At 33.3% G+C, this 24,939-nt stretch overlaps 1 protein-coding gene across 1 annotated transcript in view; it reads right to left on the bottom strand.

The window, feature by feature from the left end:
- The window catches only part of LOC120418791 (neuroguidin), a 62,877-nt gene extending 39,165 nt beyond the window's left edge, over positions 1–23,712 (bottom strand). The window contains exon 1 of the mRNA XM_039581273.2: positions 22,996–23,712. Coding sequence (XP_039437207.1) covers positions 22,996–23,004 — 9 coding nt within the window. The 5' untranslated portion in view covers positions 23,005–23,712. The remainder of the gene's footprint in view (positions 1–22,995) is intronic.
- Between the last annotated feature and the right edge of the window lie 1,227 nt (positions 23,713–24,939).

Below are 24,939 nucleotides of genomic sequence, written 5' to 3' on the forward strand. Positions count from 1 at the left end.
CAAGACACATTTTTGAAGATTATCGTTTATTAAAGTACTAAAAAGTACTCGAAGAATTGGCGCACCTATATCTTCGTACAAACTTATAAAAATGGAACAATGTTGCACCATTAAACTTCCAAAAGCTTTTTGACTCTTTGTGAACTCATAATCCTAAAAATTTAGCAAAATTTGTCTCTGAAATCAAGGGCAGACAATGCTTTTCATTTGATTAAGTGCATGGAATATTATTTGAATTTTATATTCAAATTCAACTCTGCTGAACAAATAGACACTCTGTAGCAATTTGCATATCTGCACAGAAACGCATTTTAATAAGTTTGTATTTTTATTTGTTTATTTGCTTCAAAAAGTCATATCACTCCAAGCAGTGTGGCAAGGCAAAAAAGCAGGTGATTTTTTTTCTCATCTCGCAAGCATCCAATTTCGCTGTTGCACCGGTCAACACGCATATTGGAGCAGCGCAAAAATTTGGCATTTTTAATTAAAACATACACTCACACACATACGCACGCTCAGATTGCATGATTTGCGTTTATGTTTCGTTGGAAACACACGCGGCTGCTGCAACTGATGCACACGACTTGCATGCAAAAATACCGTTTTTATCGCTGCGAGTCTGAGCGTTCCGGGGGAAAAAATATATAAAATATTCCATGAAAATTTATTATTGAACTACGCAAACATTTTTCCGAGCGACGTTGCCGTTTTTTTTTTGTTCAGAGGAAGAAAAAAATAAATTAAAATTGAATGATGGACGGACAAAAGTGCGCGCGCTTTTTTAAACATTTTTTTGCTTGTTTTTATTTTTCAATTTTTCATACCAAACACACTCACAGAGTCATGTGACGGGTGAGCTCACTTGCAACGTTCCAGAGCGCGATGTCGAAATGCAAATAAAAATGCATATTTTCCGAGTGCGCGGATAAAACATACAGTTGGGCACACATACAAAAAGCGCGAAATTCATCCGATGAACCGTGACGAAAGAACGGAAAAATATATAAATATTGATTGCGAACGAAAGAACGGAAAAATATATAAATATTGATTGCATAATAAAATAACTCACAGTTTGAAGCTCGAATTCAGCACAAAACTTTCCCATGACTTGTTCAATGTTGCCAAATTGATTGCTTCTCAAAGTGGGAACACACAAAAACAACGTCCTTAAGACATTTCATTCATGAAAATTTCGTGTTGTCGAAAAGGGAGTTTTCGCGAGTACTACACGTTTCAAGAACAAAAAAACCCACGAAGGTTGTACTATATTTTCTACTCTCTTCTACGCTCTACACACACAGCCAGCCAACCATCGGAAAGTTTTACGTTCTATCTAGACTGACCGCGGGAAGATCGTAAAAGAGGAAAACTAGTAGAATCGTCCGCGACTTCAAGAATGGACAACAACGCGCGACGTTGTCAGCGATGTTGTTGTTGGTGCTTGTTTGCACTGAAGCTGCAGCAGGTGTAGAGCTGAACAGAAGGGGCAGTGTTGCCAGGAGGATAAAACATATAAACATGGATAGTTTTTTTATTTAAACTATTCAAAAAATACATTTGTAGACCTTTCTCTACGAATGTTTTTTAATAACATTTTCAAAGCATGATTTTTGAAATGTGCCAATTTTTAAAGTTTAAGGGTCGCTATTGATCGTAAAAGTTTGTATAAGAAAATTCGAAAAAAAAAATGGATGGAGAAAAGCAAACAAATTCTACCAAAATTTAAATGTTAAATGGGTCTGATCATTGTCAAGTGTGAGATTCCTATGTACAATTTTATGATTAACAACTTTGTAGAAGACCGCAAAACGATCCGAGTTATCCCTGACGAGTTATTTACGATTTAAAGAAGATGTTTTTATGTAAAGAGATTTGTTCACCAACGTCAACGATCTATAGCGACCTTTAAACCCGATTTTGCTTAAAATTGGCACGGTTAGTTATTTTTGTGCAAGGAATTGAGACAGAAGGTATTGCAAAGACTGTTTTTTAAGTCAACTAGTCTAAATAAAAACCCATATTGCGAATTTAAAAAATTGGATTATTTTCGAGAAAATACAGTATTTTGTGAAAATTTTAGTATTTTATTCAAAAAACTCTAAAACAGTGAAAGTAGGTACATGCAAAATTTCGAATCGTTTGCTTTAAAAAATAAACTTTAAAAAATATTTGCAACGGCCTTACCATATTATCAAAAAAAATATGTACTAAGAGGAAGCTTGAAAATTCATCATAATTTGGTTGGTTTTAGTCAATTTTAGGAATATATTAAATATAGGTTATCGTCCGTTATCGTCGATAAAATTAACGACAATAGAATTATCAGAATAACGATAACGATATCGTTATCGTTATCGAACCTCGATAATTTTATCGTTAACAACCTCTCTAAAAAATCCTGTTGATTTATAATAAGTCAGTGTTTGGATGTTTTCAATTTCAATGAGAAATTAAGTTTATTAAAAACTTATGTTTTTTTTTGCAAATTTTTCGAAATGAAAAAATCTTCAAAGATATTTTTAATGGCCTAAATAATAAAAATGTTACTTAATCCACCTTTAGGTGGTTGGTGCCTTCCTCGCATTCATAAAGTGAATACACTACACAGCCTCAAAAAAGTATTTTCATCAAAATATCTGAGATCCGGTCTCGAAAAAGTATATAAAAAACACTAAAGTACTTATAACTTTTGATAGGGTTGTCAGATCTTCAATCTTTTGGGCTTGTTGGAAAGGTCTTTTGATTACCTATCCAACGATGGGTCGCATGATAGATCCGGACAACTTTTTCATCAAAATATTTGAGATCCGGTCTCAAAAAAGTGTATAAATAACACTTAAGTGCTCATTACTTTTGATGGGATTGTCAGATTTTCTTACAAAACCACCTTTTTTACAATCTTTTGAAGTTTAGCTAAAATCGTTTTTTTAGCATAACTTTTGAAGTACTTTTCTAAACTTCATAAAATTTACTTGGGTCTTGTGGGACCCCAAGACGGATCGAATGAGACCAAAACGGTCCAAATCAGGTCAGCCAGTCCGAAGATAATCGTGTGCATATTTTTCGGTGCACGGACTTACAGACATACACACGCACAAACATTTGTTCAGAATTTGAATCTGAGTCGATAGGTATACGTGAAGGTGGGTCTACGAAGTCGAATAAAGAAGTTCATTTTTCGAGTGATTTTATAGCCATTCCTAATTGAGGTGAGGAAGGCAAAAAGTAATCTATTTTATAAATTTTCCATTTTTTTATTTTTTTCAAGTTATAAAAAAGCAAGAAGCGTTGAACCTTAGAAACATTTGAATTTCATTTGATAGTCATGATTATCCGATAAATGAAAATCAACCAATTGCGAAAAAATGTTTATTTAAAATCGAGAATACGTTATTTCAATAAATTTAATGCTTTTTTTTACATTTTCCGAACAAAAATGACATTTTCACAGTTATGTTCAAAAAAGCATTCCATCAATTGATTCTTAATTCAAATCAACAAAACCAAAACGAATAGATTAAAAAATTAAAAGGAACTTTAAAATTGAACAAAATATAGCAAAATTATCAAAAATGTAGATATTAATTATCAAACGAGTATGCCTGGGATTGACTTTTTTATATTTTTTTTTTTTACAAATTTCCATCCATTGCCGATTTTAAAAAGTTCGAATTTTTAGCACTTGTTTCGAAAAGTAATACTTTTCAAAACTGTTTTGGGTTTTCAGGGTGACCATATCCGAGCCGAATCAGCGTTTATGGCTGAAAGGCTTATTAATAAAGACAACTAATTAACTTAGGTGACCATATTAAATGAGAACATTTTACAAAGCATTTTTTTTTTCTTCAAAATTTGCAAATGTAAGCAACTCTTTGCGAAACTTAATTTTATCAGCACTCGCCGTTTTCATCTGACAAAGGTTGAAAAATCGTCATTTAGAAACGTGTCAACTCATTTATTGCAAGATTAAAAAAAAAGAATCTAAATAAAATATTAAATACATAAACAAAAAGTCAAAAAACAAGTTTTCACTTAGTAGAATGCAATTTTTAAAGCTTTTGTCACTTGAGTTTTGCATTTATTTCCAAAAAAGGAGTTTAACAAATTTGTATTCCCGGAACTGTAACTTTAAGAAATACGTAAAACTTTAGAAAAAAATATATTCTTAAATTTATTAACACAACTGGAATAATGGGTATTTTATGGGTAAATAGGGTATTTTTCATCATTTGAAATATCAAAAATGGCCTAAAATATGATTTTTTATTATTTTTTCATTGAGGCTTTTCAGAATAAAAATCGAAAAACTAAAAAAAATAAGTTTTCTATTTGACTTTTGATCACTGAAAGATGAATTCTCAAAATACGTATTTTTTAAATTGTTTTAGGAGCCTAAAATGGCACCTTTTGCGGTAAAGTTTAGGATCGTGCCAAAACTGATACGTAAGTTTTTGAAACAAAATTGATTTCAGGAAGAGATTTTTAAAGAAAATTTCATAAATATTATTAGATGCAGGATCTGATTTGCAATCGAAAATGATTTTACTATTTTGGGCTTTTTTGTAGCAATTTTTCATATAATTTTAAGTCTTTGTAATTAAAAAATATTTTCTAAGGGAAAGCACACCAGCAAAAAATATTTTCGAATAGCTGAGAAAATTTCCTGTAGTTTTTCAATTTTCGATTTTTTTGGCCAGACTAATGGTTGTTAAGATACAGACTCTTAAAACTTAAATTTTGTGAAAATGTGTTAATGTAGATTTATTTTTCATCACTGAAAATCGAACCAACAGCTTCAGAGAAATCTTAAGTTGGATAGTTAGAGTTGATTAGATGGCACCGCATCTCAAAAAAAATCGAGTAAAATACTTTGAAAGCCCATAGTTTGAAAACGGCGCACTTTTTCAAGATAACTGTAAAGTAATTTTCGATTGCTGATTCGACTTAACATCTAAAAATGAATTTTGAAATTTTGTTTGACAATATTCTGAGTCCAATAATTAAAACCATGAAGGAAGGACTATCGCGTCGGGGGTCAAGAGCAACTTTTTTTAAGACTTTTTTCTCTCAATTTTATCCAGCTTTTTAAGCAAAAATGGCGTTCGAATGGTGAACGCCCGAAATGTCAAAATCACGCAGTGGTACCAACATTACGAAAAAAGTGTGCGATGGCATGACAGAAGCATTTTTTTTTCTAACGTTGGTGCTACTGCGCGATTTTGACATTTCGGACGTTTAACATTCGAACGCCATCTTCGCTTAAAAACCTGGATAAGATATTTGTCCAACCAATATTTTTTTCCAAAGCCAAATTTACAATTTTTTAACTTTCTTTGAAATAACCTCAAAGCAAATCTGATAGAACAAAGACGACAAAATAAAAATCTTTTCCATTTTTTTTTCAAGAAAATAAAGCAAAATATACCCCAAAAACAATTTCGAGCATTTTAAACAGTAAGTAAAAGTATTTCTTTGAAAATCTTTTAATTACCTTTCCCAAAATGGATTCAATTTTTTTATATCAATCTTTTGCCATATTACAAATACAGCTTTGAGTGTATTTATTTTGTTTATTTATCATTTTGTCTATTGAGCAACAAAATAAAAAGTTTAATTGAAAATTATTATTTTAAAAATCCCCAAATCTGGCACCACTGCCCCCTCGTTGCACCAGCTTGCACACAACTGTCCCGTTCCTGCGCTTCTCCCCTACCTCAAATTTCCCCTCCCCGATTTCGGCGCGTGCCACGTGGGTGTCCCAATCGACGACATAACCCGGGCCTGCTGCTGTACGGATGGCCATGACCAGGCCGGGCCCGGTTCGAATCATCCCACCAACCACCCAAATACAAAAAAAGAAAGAAAGGAAAAAGCATCGCCATTGCAACGGACCGAATCCCAGGGAAAAACTACTTTCCATTGGGCTATAGAGTGCAGCAAAAACAACAGCAGCAGCAGCAGAATCGCGGACAGAAACAGCATCCTCGTCACCGGAACCTGGACCGGGAACCAGGACATCGAGGAAAAAAAACTTTTCATCATCTGCAAAAGCAGCAGGATTCAGGTTTTTTTTTTTGCTCAATTCAGTTCTGGCTGGAGGTACATATCGCTTTGGTGTTGTTTTTTGGTCCACGAAATGTCGCCGGATGATGGCCGGCTGATGTGACGGTTGGACACTCAGTTCCATCATGAAAAACTGATTTCGCATTTATTTAAAAAAAAATTCATTTTTTCAATTTCAAACACATTTTTTGCACAAAAAGAACTAAAAAAAGACTTTAAAAAAAAACAATCAAAAATGTTGAAAGTTTAATTTTAACAACTGAGTGTATTTGTGTGTGTGAGCCCGGGACTGGTCCTTGATGCAGCAGTTCAGAGGACGAATAAATCCTTTCCATTTGATGTGATATTTTCGATCCCTTCGACGACGGAAAGGAAGAAAAGGGGAGATGGGGGGCGCGCAGGATCCCTCCCAATTTTTGTCGAGTTCGTTATTGTGTGCGGAGCGCGAACCCCCCACCATTTGTATATGTGTGACTCTGTGTGAGTGCAGGGAAAAAGTATTGAAATGAGTTCGATTTAACAAAAAAAAAAAAAATTGAAAATACTCGCAATACAAACGAGGGCTGACGCAACTTTGAGTTTGAAATGTGCGTGTGCCTAGAAATGGGATCGCGAATAGTTTTGTCTCGCTGTGTATCGATTGCCTCTGACAGTGACATCTAGTGGACGAAAGCGGAAAATGGGACCCCTTTTACTCCACGAGATATGCAATCGTTGCAAACGAGATTGATTCGTTACAATTTTACCGCATTGATTGAAATGAAGATGTTTACATTTAAATGAATTTAACAAATCGATTGTAAACAGTTCAAAAAGGGTTCCATTAAATTCATAGTATTTATGAAATTACTTTAAGTTTATCATTTCTGTTACCATAAATTTGATTTGAAATTTTGTAAAAACATCACTTGGTCAATCCTTTTTTAATATGTTCTGATTAAGCTAGTACAAATTTCATTCAAAGTTTTGTCCCTTGACCCTGGTCGAGGTCGAGGAAGATTAAAATAATCAAATTTCATTTTTTTCTTCAAATATTCACCAATGTCATAAAAATATTTTTCTTTCTAAAGATGCACGACTTTTTTAGATTTGTGATCCCAAAATTAAAATTGCAAAAATCTTTTAACTTTTTTCTGAATGGTTCAAAACCGGTTCAGAATCGAATCAGAAATTATTTAAAAAAAAAACTAAGCTTGGGATTCCAGACTATTTCCGACTTTTTGACAAAAAAGCATCAGAATTTCCTGAATCTTTCCCCACAAATATCCGACACTAAATTTCCAAACTTGAGTAGCCACGCTGACCTTTTGTGAAAAACAAAATATTTTTTTAAAGGTACATAGTTCGAATATTTACGTACCATGTTTGTATTGACAGCTGCTAAATTCTATGGACAATTGCAAATGGAAAAGGGCAACTTTTGGTTTGGTTCAAAATAAGGGTGGTTCACGATTAGGATGATTTTGAAAATCAAACTTTTCAGAAATATTTTTGAGAATTTTTGTCTTCTAGAAAGCTTGCCAATCCAAGCAACTTTGTCGAAGACACCAATATTTTATCTCGCAATCTACGCTTTCTACGACCAAATTTAAACAAAGCATCTGAGCAAACCATCAAAAATCAGTTTTTTTGACGTAGCAATTCAGGGTTAAGTTTCAGAGAAAAGTGATGTTCGAGGCACTTTTAGAGCTCTAATAAACAAACATTTTTATTTTTTGACAAGTCAATTTAGACTTAAGGTTCAAAAGTTACAGCCATTTTAAGGTAAAATGGATGCAAATCTCAAATATCTCGAAAAAGCGCAGGCCAAATTTAAGCGCCAGGTTGCATTCGATAGAGGAGATCCAGCACTATAAACGCTGAAACAATTCCAAAGGTATTTTTATTTAAACTCGAGATATCTTCATTTGAAAATTTCTAATTTTTAAGGGAAAAGTGTATGGGACCACCCTAATGAAATTCGAAAATTGTCCAACTATATGTTTTTCCATGAAATTTTACCCGTTAAATCTGAATCTGCCCTCAGAATTGAGACAAAGTATATAAAAAATCGATTTTTGGTCATATTTTGGGTTTCCATGTAAAATTATCATTTAATCCCAAATTAACCTGTATTTTTTTACTGACGGTACCTCGGAAACTATTGGTTCAATTTTCAATCTTGAAGAATATGAAAATTTCATGAAATTTTCTGATCCTTTAAATAAAAAATATTTTGAAATTTTAAAACAAAGTATAACTTTATTTTTCTCATTTCATATTTTAGACCTATTTTAAAATTATTTTCATTGCAAAGATCAAAAAAAAATCATAAGTTTAATTTTTTAACATAAGAAATCGAACCAATAGTTTCTGAGACATCATCGATTCAAAATTACATGCTAATTTGATGCTAACACTTAAAAAAACTCATTTTCATCTATTCGAATTCCTTGTGAGACTGTATCTCTAGTTATCCTATTATCAAAATATAAGAGAAAAAATTGTTAAAAAAATTGTATTGATATTTTTTTTATGGGTGGCTTTCCTTGTTAAAGTTTTTATACGAAACAGGTTAAAATTTCCTAACTCCAAACGGTGCACTTTATGAAAAATCCGGAAAGTACTTTTCGGTTGAAAATTAGATATAGCTTCCAATAAAAAAAATTTGACCACATTTTCGATATTATTTTAAAATACATTTTTTCGAAAATTATATCTCTGGAATCAGATTTTGCACTATCATGCAGTTTGGCTCAAAATATGTCTTTTTGAGTCCCATAAAACATATCGGAAAAAAAATTCTGAATACTTCTAATTATAATCTACAACTTTGCCGAAAAGTCCAAATCGATCACAAAATTCCATCTCAAGAAACAGATTTCTTTTCCGAAGGTTTGTATGGGACTTCGGATAATCGAATCAAGAACAAAAAAAACGTTTTTTTTTCATTTTCATCCATTGAACATCAAATTCGAGTTCTGGTCAAATTTGAATGGTTGATTGCCTTTAACATGACCGAATGCATTTTTTCAGTATTTCGTTAGCTCCATTTTGGCCGCCATCATGGATTTGAAAAATCTTAATCACTTAAGGGGTTACAAACATGTAAATCGGCAAAAATGTCAGAAGTTGGTAGGAGCACAGACTTAAACTTGTTTTTAAATCTGTTTTCAGAGCATTAAAATATACATTGTCATCTATTAACAAAACATGTATTCAAATTTGGTTGTATCATTACCGAGATATAGCTATTTGAAGTTAGCAGTTTCAAAAAACGGGCGCCACAATATCTCAATACTGCTTTGATCAAATCGGCTCAAAATTTTGGTGAAGACTCGTTAAACCGGTCCCGTGTGCATGAGGAAGGCCGATTTTGAAATAGAGCAATTCTCTACGAAATCGGTATTTTTTCTTCAATTTTAATTTTTGTATTTTTTTTCCGACTGAAACTTTGTTGGTGCTTTCGGTATGCCCAAAGAAGCCATTTTGCATCATTAGTTTGTCCATATAATTTTCCATACAAATTTGGCAGCTGTCCATACAAAAATGATGTATGAAAATTCAAAAATCTGTATCTTTTGAAGGAATTTTTTGATCGATTTGGTGTCTTCGGCAAAGTTGTAGGTATGGATACGGACTACACTGGAAAAAAATAATACACGGTAAAAAAAATTGGTGATTTTTTTATTTAACTTTTTATCACTAAAACTTGATTTGCAAAAAAACACTATTTTTATTTTTTTTTTCAATTTTTGATATGTTTTAGAGGACATATAATGCCAACTTTTCAGAAATTTCCAGGTTGTGCAAAAAATCATTGACCGAGTTATAATTTTTTTAATCAATACTGATTTTTTCAAAAAATCGAAATTTTGGTCGCAAAAATTGTTCAACTTCATTTTTCGATGTAAAATTGAATTTGCACTCAAAAAGTACTTTAGTGAAATTTTGATAAAGTGCACCGTTTTCAAGTAATAGCCATTTTTATGTAACTTTTTTCAAAATAGCCGCAGTTTTTAATTTTTTTAAATTAGTGCACATGTTTGCGTACTTTTGAAAAAAATATTTTTGAAAAGCTGAGAAAATTCTCTATATTTTGCTTCTTCGGACTTTGTTGATACGACCTTAAGTTGCTGAGATATTGCAATGCAAAAGTTTAAAAACAGGAAAATTGATGTTTTCTAAGTCTCACCCAAACAGCCCACCATTTTTCAATGTCGATATCTCAGCAACTAATGGTCCGATTTTCAATGATAATATATGAAACATTTGTGAAATTTTCCGATCTTTTCAAAAACAATATTTTCAAAATTTTCAAATCAAGACTAACATTTTAAAAGGGCGTAATATTGAATGTTTGGCCCGTTTGAAATGTTAGTCTTGATTTGAAAATTTTGAAAATATTGTTTTCGAAAAGATCGGAAAATTTTACAAATGTTTCATATTTTAACATTGAAAACATTGAGATATCGACATTGAAAAATGGTGGGCTGTTTGGCTGAGACTTAAAAAAACATCAATTTTCCTGTTTTTAAACCTTTGCATTGCAATATCTCAGCAACTAAAGGTCGTATCAACAAAGTCCGAAGAAGCAAAATATAGAGAATTTTCTCAGCTTTTCAAAAATATTTTTTTCAAAAGTGGGCAAACATGTGCACTAATTTAAAAAAAATAAAAACTGCGACTATTTTGAAAAAAGTTACATAAAAATGGCTATTACTTGAAAACGGTGCACTTTCACTAAAGTACTTTTTGATTGCAAATTTGATTTTACATCGAAAAATGAAGTTGAAAAATTTTTGCGACCAATATTTTGATTTTTTGAAAAAATTATTATTGATTAAAAAATTCATAACTCGGTCAATGATTTTTTGCACAACCTGGAAATTTCTGAAAAGTTGACATTTTATGTCCTCTAAAACATATAAAAAAAATAGTGTTTTTTTGTAAATCAAGTTTTCGTGATAAAAAGTTAAATAAAAAAATCACCAATTTTTTTTACCGTGTGTTATTTTTTCCAATGTAGTCCGTATCCATACCTACAACTTTGCCGAAGACACCAAATCGATCAAAAAATTCCTTCAAAAGATACAGATTTTTGAATTTTCATACATCATTTTTGTATGGACAGCTGCCAAATTTGTATGGAAAATTATATTGACAAACTAATGATGCAAAATGGCTTCTTTGGGCATACCGAAGGCACCAAAAAAGTTTCAGTCGGATTAAAAAATACAAAAAAAATCGAATGACCGAAATCCTAGTTGAATCAATAGTTGATTTACAAAAAAAAAGAGATAAATTTTTATTTATTTTCATATAAAAAATCGTCAGTTTTTGATTTATGTATTTTCTTAAAAAGCAAATTATAAAAATTAGCGCATGGCAAAATTTTATACTTAAATCTCTTACTCAGTTTAATCATGAAATACCTTCATGAAACTTTCAGGAGTGATTGAAACACATCTTTTTTGTGGATTTAATAAATTTTCTGTAATAAGAAATTTTGTGATTTTCTACATGTATTCTACATGCCCTTAAGAGTAGTTTAGGGGTCATACTAAAACTTGACAATAAAAAATAAGACAAAAAAAAATTTGTTCGTGATTCGATTATCCGAAGTGAAGTTTTTCTGTTGTCTTCGGATAATCAAGTCTGGACTGTATATTTACGTACCCATTTTTTAGGAGTCGGGGTTGTTAAAGCTTTAAATAAAAATTTAGCTGGCCTTATTTGTAGAAGAAAAAAAATTCAGAATGTTATGAGTTCTTAAATTATTAAACTATTAGACATTTTGGTTTCAAAATAATGATAAGAAAGATGACATTTAAGTTTTGAGGAGACTATTCAGGTGAAATAAAAATATTTGTTTGTATTTGTAGGCAAGATTTTGAATAATTCTGACGTTAACTGAATTCTAAAACAAATTTGATTGATTGTTACAAAAATCCCCACTACACACCAAACTTCTACCGGAATCATTCCTGCAGCGAAGGTCCAATCCGGTGTTTTTTTTTTTTTGTTCCAAAAACCTTTTCCCACCCTTTCCACGATGACCACTACTGCTGGTCACTTCCCCCCATCCTCGATCAACCTTCCATCATGTCCAGGCTGGTTCCCCTTCTTTCCCCTCCCCACCAAATCGCATCGCTGGTCCTCTCGTCATCCCGTAGGTTCGTATGTGTGTGTTTGTCCTTGTCACGAGGCCGGATCCCGTCGCTTTGACGATTTCCAATTCTTTTTTTTTTTTTTTTTTTGCTGCGAACCCACACTCTTGCACCGTGTCCATCGCTAGCCTAGGACCCGTATTTCGGCCATTTTGGACTTCAAAGGGGGAGGGGGGTGCCGATCGGGTGCACCGCGGCCAGAAAAAATATAACCAAACACTCGAACGAACACACACACGCTTCGGTGCATGCAAATTGGGTACCTTCCCGGGACATAGACAAATGGATCGTGAAGGTGGAAGTATTTAGTCGCTCACTAGCGTTACCTTTCGGATGGTTTTGGAAGTTGGTAGCTGTCAAAAGTACGCGGTGAGTGATTCTTGGGCAAAATTTATTAAATTTTATTCAAAAAAATGTTTTTCATTTAATTTTATTTGAATTCGGAAATTTTGAAATTTTCTATTTTTTCGTTAACTTTAAAATTATTAAGAAAATTTACAATAAAAATCTAAATTAACGTCCAACTATCTATTTCCGCACACGTGAAGCTGAGGGGGAGGCTGCTGCTGCTGTTTTAATAAAAATTCTATCAGGAGGGGTCCATCCCCACAGCCGGCAGTAGCTCACTGAAAGGGGAACGGGGGTAAGAAAAAAGCAGTCGCGAACTGGACCAATTGAGGAACGGGGAAACGGGCAGATTTTCGCGGAGGGCCGGGGCATGGATGGAAAAAACGAAAACGGCTGAGGGATGGTGGGGTCGCGAGCGACCTGCACAAAATTGATTGGGTTCTGGAATTTTTTGGTGAATTGTTCAGGCCGGAGTGGCACGGCGGCCAGCCGGAGATTTGTAAGCGATCGAATCACGATGATGATGGAGGAAGTTTTGATAGTTAGTTGGGAATATTTTTGATTTTTGAATTTTTAGCAAAATAGTTATTTTAACTATTAACAGTCAGGCAACTATGCCAGAAAAGTACCCGTAGACTACTAAGCCCCGTTTTAGCGTTACATGGATTTTCAAAAAGCTGTAACTTGGTGAAAATTACATAAAATATCAACTTCATATATACCATTGGATTCGAAAATTAATCAACTTTAATATAAAAATATTAAATATGATGGTTTAGAAGGGCGGGTCCCCGGGGGGAGGGGCCAAAGGAAAAAAAACAGCGTTACATGGAATTCAAGGGCTCAGAGCACATCGTAAAATAACCCAAAATACCAACTTATATAGGTTTTTAGAAAGGGGAGAACCTCTACTTCAAGGGAAAAATATTTATTACATGTTAAAAATATTTTAACAATTTTTAAAAAATAGTTATCGTAACTATTTTTACAAAAGTAATACTCATATGAACTATAAAGCCAAATTTTGAAGAAATATGGTCATGCGACATATCAAAATTCATGAAATTATTCCAGGAATCGATATATGAGCAATTCAACCTGATTCGGTTGAACCGGTAAAATTACCGGTACCGGTTGAACCGATTCCGGGGTTGTATCACTAACCATGTCATGCGACGTGTCAAAACTCTTCAAATTAGCTCAACAATCTTTTCATGATAAATTTGAACCGATTCAGTTGAACCGGTTCAAATAACCGGTACCGGATTGAACCGATTCAGTGTTTTTACTGCAAATCATGCCATGCGACGTGTCAAAACTCTTCAAATAATCTCAACAATCTTTTCGTGATAAATTTGAACCGATTCAAATGAACCGGTTCAAATAACCGGTACCGGTTTGAACCGATTCAGTGTTTTTACTGCAAATCATGTCATGCGACGTGTCAAAACTCTTCAAATAATCTCAACAATCTTTTCGTGATAAATTTGAACCGATTCAGTTGAACCGGTTCAAATAACCGGAACCGGTTTGAACCGATTCAGGGTTTTTATTGCAAATCATGAAATGCGACGTGTAAAAATTCTTCAAATAATCTCAACAAACTATTCGTGATAAATTTGAACCAATTCAGTTGAACCGGTTCAAATAACCGGTACCGTTTGCACCGATTCCTTGTTTTTACAGCAAACCATGTAGTGCGACGTGTCAACAATTTTCAAATAACCTCAACAATCTATTGGTGATGAATATGAACCGATTCAATTGAACCGGTTCAAACAACCGTCACCTTTTATACCGACACCACGTGTTAAACATTTTCAAATAATCTCAACAATATATTGGTAATGAAATTGAACCAATATGGTTGAACCAGATCAAATTAACGGTACCAGTTAGAACCAATTTCATGTTTTATAGCAAACCAAGTAATGCGACCTGGTTTTCGTAAATCATTTGAACCGATTTTGTTGTAATTGTTCAAAAACCGGTAACGATTTGCACATATTCAATGATTTTACTGCAATGACATGGTCATGCGACGTTTCGCAAAAGGAAATCGACTCGAAATATCAGGGGGCGGAAGAAATTTCAAAATTTCAATGACTGTCGTACTTCAAATTATTTCCTTTTGACTGTTCAGTCCAACGTACAAAAATGACAACCGTTTCCTACCATAAATTCATAAATTCATAAATTCATAAATTCATAAATTCATAAATTCATAAATTCATAAATTAAAAAAATGATAAATTGATAAATTGATAAATTGATAAATTGATAAATTGATAAATTGATAAATTGATAAATTGATTATCAATTTATCAATTTATCAATTTACCAATTTATCAATTTATCAATTTATCAATTTATCAATTTATCAATTAATCAATTTATCAATTTATCAATTTATCAATTTATCAATTTATCAATTTATCAATTTATCAATTTATCAATTTATCAATTTATCAATTTATCAATTTATCAATTTATCAATTTATCAATTTATCAATTTATCAATTATCAATTTATCAATTTATCAATTTATCAATTTATCAATTTATCAATTTATCAATTTATCAATTTATCAATTTATCAATTTATCAATTTATCAATTTATCAATTTATCAATTTATCAATTTATCAATTTATCAATTTATCAATTTATCAATTTATCAATTTATCAATTTATCAATTCATCAATTTATCAATTTATCAATTTATCAATTTATCAATTTATTAATTTATCAATTTATCAATTTATCAATTTATCAATTTATCAATTTATCAATTTATCAATTTATCAATTTATCAATTTATCAATTTACCCATTTATCAATTTATCAATTTACCAATTTATCAATTTATAAATTTATCAATTTATCAATTTATCAATTTATCAATTTATCAATTTATCAATTTATCAATTTATCAATTTATCAATTTATCAATTTATCAATTTATCAATTTATCAATTTATCAATTTATCAATTTATCAATTTATCAATTTATCAATTTATCAATTTATCAATTTATCAATTTATCAATTTATCAATTTATCAATTTATCAATTTATCAATTTATCAATTTATCAATTTATCAATTTATCAATTTATCAATTCTAGATTAAATTTTCAAAAGGTCCTATCTGCATAGGAAACCCATGAGGGATAGGTTGTTTTGAAAATTTAATCTAGAATTTATCAATTTATCAATTTATCAATTTATCAGTTTATCAATTTATCTAAAAACTTTTAAAAATATTTATATCAGCCTTATCAATTTATCAATTTATGGTAGGAAACGGTTGTTATTTTTGTACGTTGGACTGTTCAAGTCAAAAGGAAATAATTTGAAATACGACAATCATTGCAAAAAGGTTTACATCGAAAATATCATTTTTATAAACCAGCACATGCTAAAAATGATTCTAAACGCAAAGGAATGCATTTGAAATTGATTTCAGCTGATTGCACATAAATTTCTATCGAAATTTGCAAGTTTTTTTAAATGTCTTTTGCCCCCTGATATTTCGAGTAGATTTCGAAGGGATGGGGATGACAAAACTTTGAAAAATATTTGCAGTAGCCTTATGTGAAACGCCGCATGACCATATCATTGCAGTAAAATCATGGAATATGTGCGAATCGTTACCAGATTTTTGAAACAGTACAACCAGACGTGCATCGGCACTCCATAGCACTTCACCACATTTTGAGATGATGACCTTCCCAAACCGGCAGAGTGAATCTTTGCGCACTGTGCAACACAAGAAGCTTTAGTTCGATGCTTATAATTATCGTTTTTCACTATACAATGTGGCTTACCAACAAATTAATAGTGAATTGAATAACACAAATATTTCAAGTGCTAAATGTGCTATTTAGCACTCAAATAGCACTTCATCGCTAAAACTAGCGAATAAGTGAAGATAAAGGTTTTGGTCCTTCAGCAACTCATAGTGCAATGAAATAAACATACTTTCTGTACAAAACAAATTGATGTGGTGCCTTTTCCAAGCCATGGCCTTAGAAAAACTGTCAAGTGCTATTGAGTGCCGATGCACGTCTGAGTACAACAAAATCGGTTCAAATTATTCACGAAAACAGGTCGCATTACTTGGATTGCTATAAAAGATAAAATTGGTCCTAACCGGTACCGGTAATTTGATCTGGTTCAACCATATTGGTTCAATTTCATTACCAATATAATGTTGAGATTATTTGAAAATGTTCGACACGTCGCACTACATGGTTTGCTGCAAAAACGTGGTATCGGTGCAAACGGTACCGGTTATTTGAACCGGTTCAATTGAATCGGTTCAAAATTATCACGAAAAGATTGTTGAGATTATTTGAAGAATTTTCACCCGTCGCATGGCATGACTTGCAGTGAAAACACGGAATCGGTTTAACCGGTACCGGTTGTTTGAACCGGTTTAACTGAATCGGTTCATATTCATCACCAATAGATTGTAGAGATTATTTGAAAATTGTTGACACGTCGCACTACATGGTTTGCTGTAAAAACACTGAATCGATTCAAACCGGTACCGGTTGTTTGAACCGGTTCAACTGAATCGGTTCAAATTTATCACGAAAAGATTGTTGAGATTATTTGAAGAGTTTTGACACGTCGCATGGCATGATTTGCAGTACAAACACTGAATCGGTTCAAACCGGTACCGGTTATTTGAACCGGTTCATTTGAATCGGTTCAAATTTATCACGAAAAGATTGTTGAGCTAATTTGAAGAGTTTTGACACGTCGCATGACATGGTTAGTGATACAACCCCGGAATCGGTTCAAACCGGTACCGGTTATTTGAACCGGTTCAACTGAATCGGTTCAAATTTATCACGAAAAGATTGTTGAGCTAATTTGAAGAGTTTTGACACGTCGCATGACATGATTAGTGATACAACCCCGGAATCGGTTCAACCGGTACCGGTAATTTTACCGGTTCAACCGAATCAGGTTGAATTGCTCATATATCGATTCCTGGAATAATTTCATGAATTTTGATATGTCGCATGACCAAATTTCTTCAAAATTTGGCTTTATAGTTCATATAAGTATTACTTTTGTAAAAATAGTTACGATAACTATTTTTTTAAAATTGTTAAAATATTTTTAACATGTAATAAATATTTTTCCCTTGAAGTAGAGGTTCTCCCCTTTCCAAAAACCTATATAAGTTGGTATTTTGGGTTATTTTACGATGTGCTCTGAGCCCTTGAATTCCATGTAACGCTGTTTTTTTTCCTTTGGCCCCTCCCCCCGGGGACCCACCCCCCTAAACCACCATATTAAATATTTTTATATTAAAGTTGATTAATTTTCGAATCCAATGGTATATATGAAGTTGATATTTCATGTAATTTTCACCAAGTTACAGCTTGTTGAAAATCCATGTAACGCTGAAACGGGGCTTAGTAGCTTGACTGTTAATTATTTTGTTGCATGTGATTTTATCAATGTTTTGAAATGGCCTTTTTGGGAGCCAGCATTGGTTATGTGTTGACATTGAATAACGTTTTACTCTAAGATAGAGGAAATACACTCAGTTTTGGCACACAATGCTTTCCGATCAATTCTCATCATTTTTGCTGTTTTCTGCTAACAAACCCATTTTTTTTTTCAGAGAAATCAACAAAGTAGAGTTACTTACTTATTTTGATTTGCGCTAATTTTTAAATACTATGAAATAGTCAAAAACACTTTGCTGATAGGGATCGTGCAACACGTGGCTTAAAATTGGAAAATTTTGTTAGCAATTTTCAAACAAACCGTATGCGCCTGCCAAACGTCGACTTTGTACAGGCGAGTACCTAGAATGTATATAGTTGGCCACCGAAAAAGCGATTCCCTAACACAGACACGAACTTCAAGCACCTAGGAATATGAGACGAACTGTCACACCCGTTTAAACGAAGCGTTATTGTTATGGATCCAACTTGATACCTACTTTTTGGCCGTTTAAATATGTATTAAATATCAATTTTGAAATATTAATTCATATGTGACGATAAGAGCGTCAATCCCGGGATTCCCCGGGGCAGAATACCCGCAATTTTTTCAAAATTTCCCGAAACAGAAAATAATATTTCTTTTATTATTTTACCATAGGTATCGGCAATGCACAGTGGTCCGAAACCGAAATCTAGCGTGACAAAATTGATAGTGGCAACACGTTAAGATTTAGACACCAAGTCTTCGGGACAAATGATCAGGGTCAATAGGGGCATCTTTTGGTATGGTGGACATTAGGGTGGTCCAAATATTAGGGTGGTTCAGAATTTTTATTTTGGCGGGATGACGAGTCAGCGCATCGGTGTCTTCAGAAAAGTACCATTCTGAGCAACTTTGCTGAAAAGCACAAAGCTCTATCTTCAAACGGTAAGTTTTTAGAGCCATTTTTGTGATTTAGGTTAAGGTGTTTATGAAAAAAAAAAGATTTTTTTGAATTTATCAACTCAGGCTTATGTCGTAGCAAGTTGATGTCTTCTAGACATTTGTAGAGCTTATCAAAACACACATTTATCTTCCAAGACAAAAGTAGAAACAAGTTTTAGCTGAAATATTTTAGGAATCAACAAAATAAATAAATAAATAACGGAAACATTTCAGCTAAAACTTGTTTCTTCTTTTACAACCACTAGATCATTTTGTACATTTTTGGGCCCTTCTAGCCATTTGTAGAGCTTGTCAAAATGATCATTTTTGTTTGGTCGAATTTTGGTCAATTCTATCAAAAGTTATGGGCAAAAAACGATTTAAAAATGCTCATTTTCAAATTGAGATTAAATGGGTTAAACAAAAAAGACCTCCGAGATATTTTCAGTAAATATACTCAAGAATGTGTACTTTCAGATACTTCCAAGAGCGACGTCAAACTCTACCACCTTTTCAAGTTATTCACATTTCAAAATAGCGTCTTTTTCGTCGTATTTTGGCTATAACTTTTGATTAAAAGGTCCGATTTTCGCTTTTTGGAAGATAAATGTGTTTTTGGATAAGCTCTACAAATGTCTACAAGATATCAACTTGCTACGACATAAACCTGAGTTGATAAATTCAAAAAAATCTCTTTTTTTCATAAACACCTTAACCTAAATCACAAAAATGGCTCTAAAAACATTACCGTTTGAAGATAGAGCTTTGTGCTCTTCAGCAAAGTTGCTCAGAATGGTACTTTTCTCAAGACACCGAAGTGCTGACTCGTCATCCCGCCAAAATAAAAATTCTGAACCACCCTAAAATTTGGACCACCCTAATGTCCACCATACCAAAAGATGCCCCTATTGACCCTGATTATTTGTTTCGAAGACACCAAAGCTCTAAATCTTAACGTGTGGCCGCTATCAATTTTGTCACGCTAGATTTCGGTTTCGGACCACTGTGCAATGTAACGAATTAGGACAGCTTTTGAAGATATATTTTTGCACAATGTTTTGAGTTTTTTGATTGATTCCGGTTAAAACAGGAACAGAACAATAAAATTAGTACACCGATTTCCTGATTTAATGCTGTTAAATCTAGTATCTCTATTCATTATGTAAATGTAGTTAAAAAGTAAATGTTGAAAAACGTTTATTATACAAAACGCAAAATTCATTATTTTCTAAAACTAAAAATTTACTCGATGTGATTTCTTTTGGTTTCTTTTCATTTTATATACATTATCAAGGCCTCAAAATAGTAGTGTATGCAACATGTTGCAAAAAGAAGATTTTTTCAGCACGAGTCGTATATTTATACAACGAGGCAATTTTCATCCAACGAGGTTCGCATTCGATGAAAAAAATGGCTAAATACATGCAATTCAAATTTAAAATTAGTGTCCCTGTTCAGTTAATAGTCTAGATTATCAACAGGTCATGGTAATCAACTAATTCTCTGATATGATATCAAAGCTTCAAAAACTTCACTCATGTATTGGAAACTGTTTTAATGATTATTTGAAAAATATCTCTGGATCCCGGGAATAGAGCACATGATTCGAGTGGTAGAAGTGGGATGTGCGACATAAGGTCGAAAGACATAAGGTCGAAATGACAAAAGGTTGAATGTGAAAAATATAAACAAATAATTAATATTATAAACCAATAAAAAAAATTAAAGAAATATTTTGCAACAAACAAATTAGATTTTTTTTCTGTGAGTTCATCCTTGGTTTATCCATCCTTTTAGAAATGATTTTTTTTTTTTTTTTAATAAACAGGACAACTTCCAAACCATTTTAGAGATGATTGCCATTCTTTCAATGTGCAGTTCTTCAAAAATAAGTTCGACTTCTAAAATATTTTTTAAGGGGTTTTTTTTTTTTTATTAGAAAAAAACCCTTTTCTTGTTTGTTTTAATTTTGGTGTGAGTTTTTCCATTCTTTCAAACATGAGCAGTTCTTTGAAAAAAAAAGTTCGACTTCTTAAATATTTTTTAAGTTTTATTTTAAAAACAACCTATTCTTGACTATCTTAATTTTTTTCGTTAGTTTTTCAATTCTTTCAAACATGAGCAGTTGTTTTAAAAAAAGGTCAACTTATATAATATTTTTTTTATTTTTTTTATTAAACAACCAATACTTGACTGTCATAATAATGTTGTGAATTTTTCCATTCATTCAAATATTAGCGGTTCTTTAAAAAAAAACTTTTTAAATATTTTGTAAGTTTTTATTTTATTCATAAAAATTGTTGGAATATTTTAGAGACATTTACATTCTTTAAAATTTAAATAGTTTCGAAAAATGAAAAAGTATTGTTTCATAAATATTGTAGCAAGTTTTCTGTCCTTTTTCAATCTATCTTTCATAGACCCTAAGAAAAATCTGACTTCAAAAACATAGCTGTATATATAAAAAAAAATCGATCGTATTTATTTATATTTTTTACCGATAAACTCCGTCTGGAATGAACTGTTCCAATGAACAAAAGAACACAATTTTGTGGTGGTTCACCCGCGAGAGGTTTATTATTCCATTTAATCTCGGTAGAGCTCTGCTGTCGGCTTTCTACTGTGGGTGTAAGAAACATCGGAACTAGACACAAAATCGACCGTTTTCATTTAATTTAAACTAAATATATATTTTTAATATTTAAGCATTGTGAATCCAAGAACATGTTTTTTTTTTAATCAATAGAATTCTCGGGATCCCGGGATTTATAAAAAAAATAAAGCATTATTTTAACAATTTTAAAGTAAAAAGTATAAAAAAACGCAAAGTTAATAATTGCCAAAAATGTTAAATGAGTTGTTTTTTTAAATGGTTTAATTTTTTTGTGTAAAAAAGTCAAGTACTACCTCTTAAAAAATGTTATCACCACTTTGACCGTTCTAAACTTGTGAATCCATGAAAAAATTATCGTCTCCAACCCCGGCCACACAAAAAAGATCAAAAAATGTGGATTTGACGAGCAGGCACAAATTTTAAAGAGCGGATACAGAACCCACTCAAGTTTTTCAGAAAATTGTTCTTAAAAATCAGGGGTTTAGTTTTAAGTTTCAAGCCAAAATTTAAACGAAAAAGCGCATCGAAACCTACAAAAAAAGTTTTTGGCTTTTATTCTAAGACGATTCCTAATCCGTGCATGAATTTTCAAAGATTTTTGAGTAAAACGTTTTTTTTTTTGACACACTGAAAAAAATAAATTGGATTATTTATGTGAAACGTTTGTTTCCCAATTGAATGTTATTTGCCTATCTTATCAAAATGTCAAACTGTAAAACAGCAATACAAAGTATTACTTTTCGACACAAGTGCTGAAAAGTTTAAGTTTTCAGCACTCAAAATGATGCTACATTTAAACTGAGTAATGCAAGGACGATATTTTTTGAAACGAAAAAACACATCTAGCTGAAATCTCACCAAAACGCTAATTTAACAAGCCAATCTCGTGCACCCATATTTTAACCCGCTCCCATCCACGCAAAACCATAATGTTCCACCCGAATTATTACTCTCCAGACCAGAGATTCCATCAAAAACAACCCCCGTCGTTTCACGTGCTTCACAATTTACGCAATTCCTCATCTCAAAAGCAAGCGAATAGAAAAAAGTAGAATTATCCTTCTGCAAGTCCTTTTTTTTCTTCGTCGTTGCTGCCACAATGTGCAACTCCACGCACTACGCAACGCAATTCATCTCTCCCCTCTGCTCTGAACACAACATCCCAAGCCGACCGACCTGTTTCCATTAACAAACACACAGGACAAACAGGGCTTGAAGGGTGAGAGTTAGATCGAAAAAAGAATCCCAAAATGCAACCCCGGTCCCAATCCCGGTCCCTTCACGCGTAATGATTAACGCAAAAGGGAGAAGGAAAAAAAACCCGCAGCTCTACGCACTTTTATCCCGAAAGGCGAAATTAAACTGTGAAGGGTGGGGAAATGACGGTCCCTTTCGTTCGTGGTCATCCCCGAGGGCACTTACCTGTACCATTTTGGCTGATTTTGATGATCTTCGGTTGGAGATTCTTAAGAATCTTTGCACGAACAACTCGCTGTTGCGTTTTTGTTTACAATTTTGCTTCTTGCGCCGGTTGCACCTTCTTGAGAAAGTGTCCTCTTCGGGACTTGACCACAAACACCAACACTAAGGAGCGCGTGTGGACAGTACTTGGCCCAGGAAGTGTTTCAAACTTTCAAATTTCACCTTTAATCCAACATTCGCCACTTCCAGCTTCCACTTTAACAGTCCGGAACCGTTTCGTTGTCCTTCACCGTGATTCCTCCTAATCCAATCCTCTGTCGAACCAACCCAATCCGGATTATCACCGGGAAAACTCAATCAGCAACCAACAACTCCCTTCACGCGTGTAAACTCCTTGAAGCGCGCGCGACTCCCAGAAACAATTTCGCGTCCGGCTTCCAGTGGGACTTGACAACGATTGCCGCAGCGAATCTGTGCTGCGTAAGAGCGGACGTCGTCGCCGGGTTGACACGCACACCACCGTGGGAACGCGAGTCCTGATCTGATCCTTGCCGCGACGAAACCAATACTTGCGCAGCGGGGCTATGTACTCGCGAAAGAGGGGTAAATAAGGACCGCTTTTGGCCGCGCCGGGAAAGGACACGAGCTGTGGACGAGGGGACAGAAAAAACCACGCGAGAAAATCGCCGACTGAAGGACCACGCGCGCGTGCACGAGGAAAACAAAAACAAAACTGCTCGAAAAGAGTTTGACGGCGAGAAATGTCATGAGGGGAACAGTCGAGGCCGCGTGTCGAGCAGAGAAGGTGGAATATGATTTGAAAATGGGTTATTTTTTAAAAAGAACAAAAAAAAAGTTTATTTGAAATTTGATATAAATTTGGTTTAAGTCTACTTGATTTCTAGAGTTTTTTAAAAGATCCTATGAACATATAAAAGACGATATTTTTTAATAATGTAAATCTTTCCCAGTTCCTGAGCGGAACAGTTTGTGACGATACACTATTTACCTTCCCTTTACTAAGCAATCGAATCCAGAAGGGAAAAGATCACCAGTTGTGTTGGTCCGAGCCGGGATTTGAACCCCGATCTGCAGCTTACTAGGCGGGAGCGTCAAAAGCAGTTGTTTGTTTGCCTGCATTTGTTTGTAGAAACGTCAGCCTGCATACATTTGGCTTGGTGTGCGAGTTTGTCGCAAACAAGTTTGCTAGTTTGGTAACATTTCTTGACTTTTTTTTGATAAGGTCCTATAAACAAAAGTAAACATTGAGTGTATCCCGCTTACTCCGATGGACTTTGACATAAGGTGTGAAAGGGATACACTCAATGTTTACATTTGTTTATAGGACCTTATCAAAAAAAAGTCAAGATTTAAACGGTAATCATCTCGACAGCAGCATCCGATTGCAAGCCTTGAGAACTTGCTCGAGATTAAAACCATACCCCTTAAACTTAATAAGTTTTATTTAGTATTTTTTTTTAATTTTTATTTGTCGTATTGCATTCCTTGATTTTCTTTTAGTTACCCAATCCTTTTAATTTATTGAATCTTTGACTTCTCTTGCTAACACAAACATTTTTCAGAAGTTTGAGGGTGTCTTTGTACAGAGATACAGAGCTATAGAAGCTTTTTCTGGTCGTTTTGATTTTCTTTGAAGATCTTCTTTTTACTGAATCTTCTCATATTATCTTTGTCTTCGCTCGCTACAGAGCGGATTCGCTAATTCGAATGGAACTGCATTCGAATGAGCAAATCCAATTTCGCTAATTGGAACGACTGACAGCTGTCAAAAGCTTTTTCGGAAATTGTGATGTTGAAACGTCAACATCAGTTTGACAACTGGTTTTGACGGTTGTGTGCATTTTAATTCTAATACGTTCGAATTAGCGAGCATTCGAATTAGCGGACATTCGAAGTAGCGAAATTTGAATAAACGAATCCGCT

This window comes from Culex pipiens, chromosome 2 (genome assembly GCF_016801865.2).
Source record: "Culex pipiens pallens isolate TS chromosome 2, TS_CPP_V2, whole genome shotgun sequence".
NCBI classification, from domain to species: domain Eukaryota; kingdom Metazoa; phylum Arthropoda; class Insecta; order Diptera; family Culicidae; genus Culex; species Culex pipiens.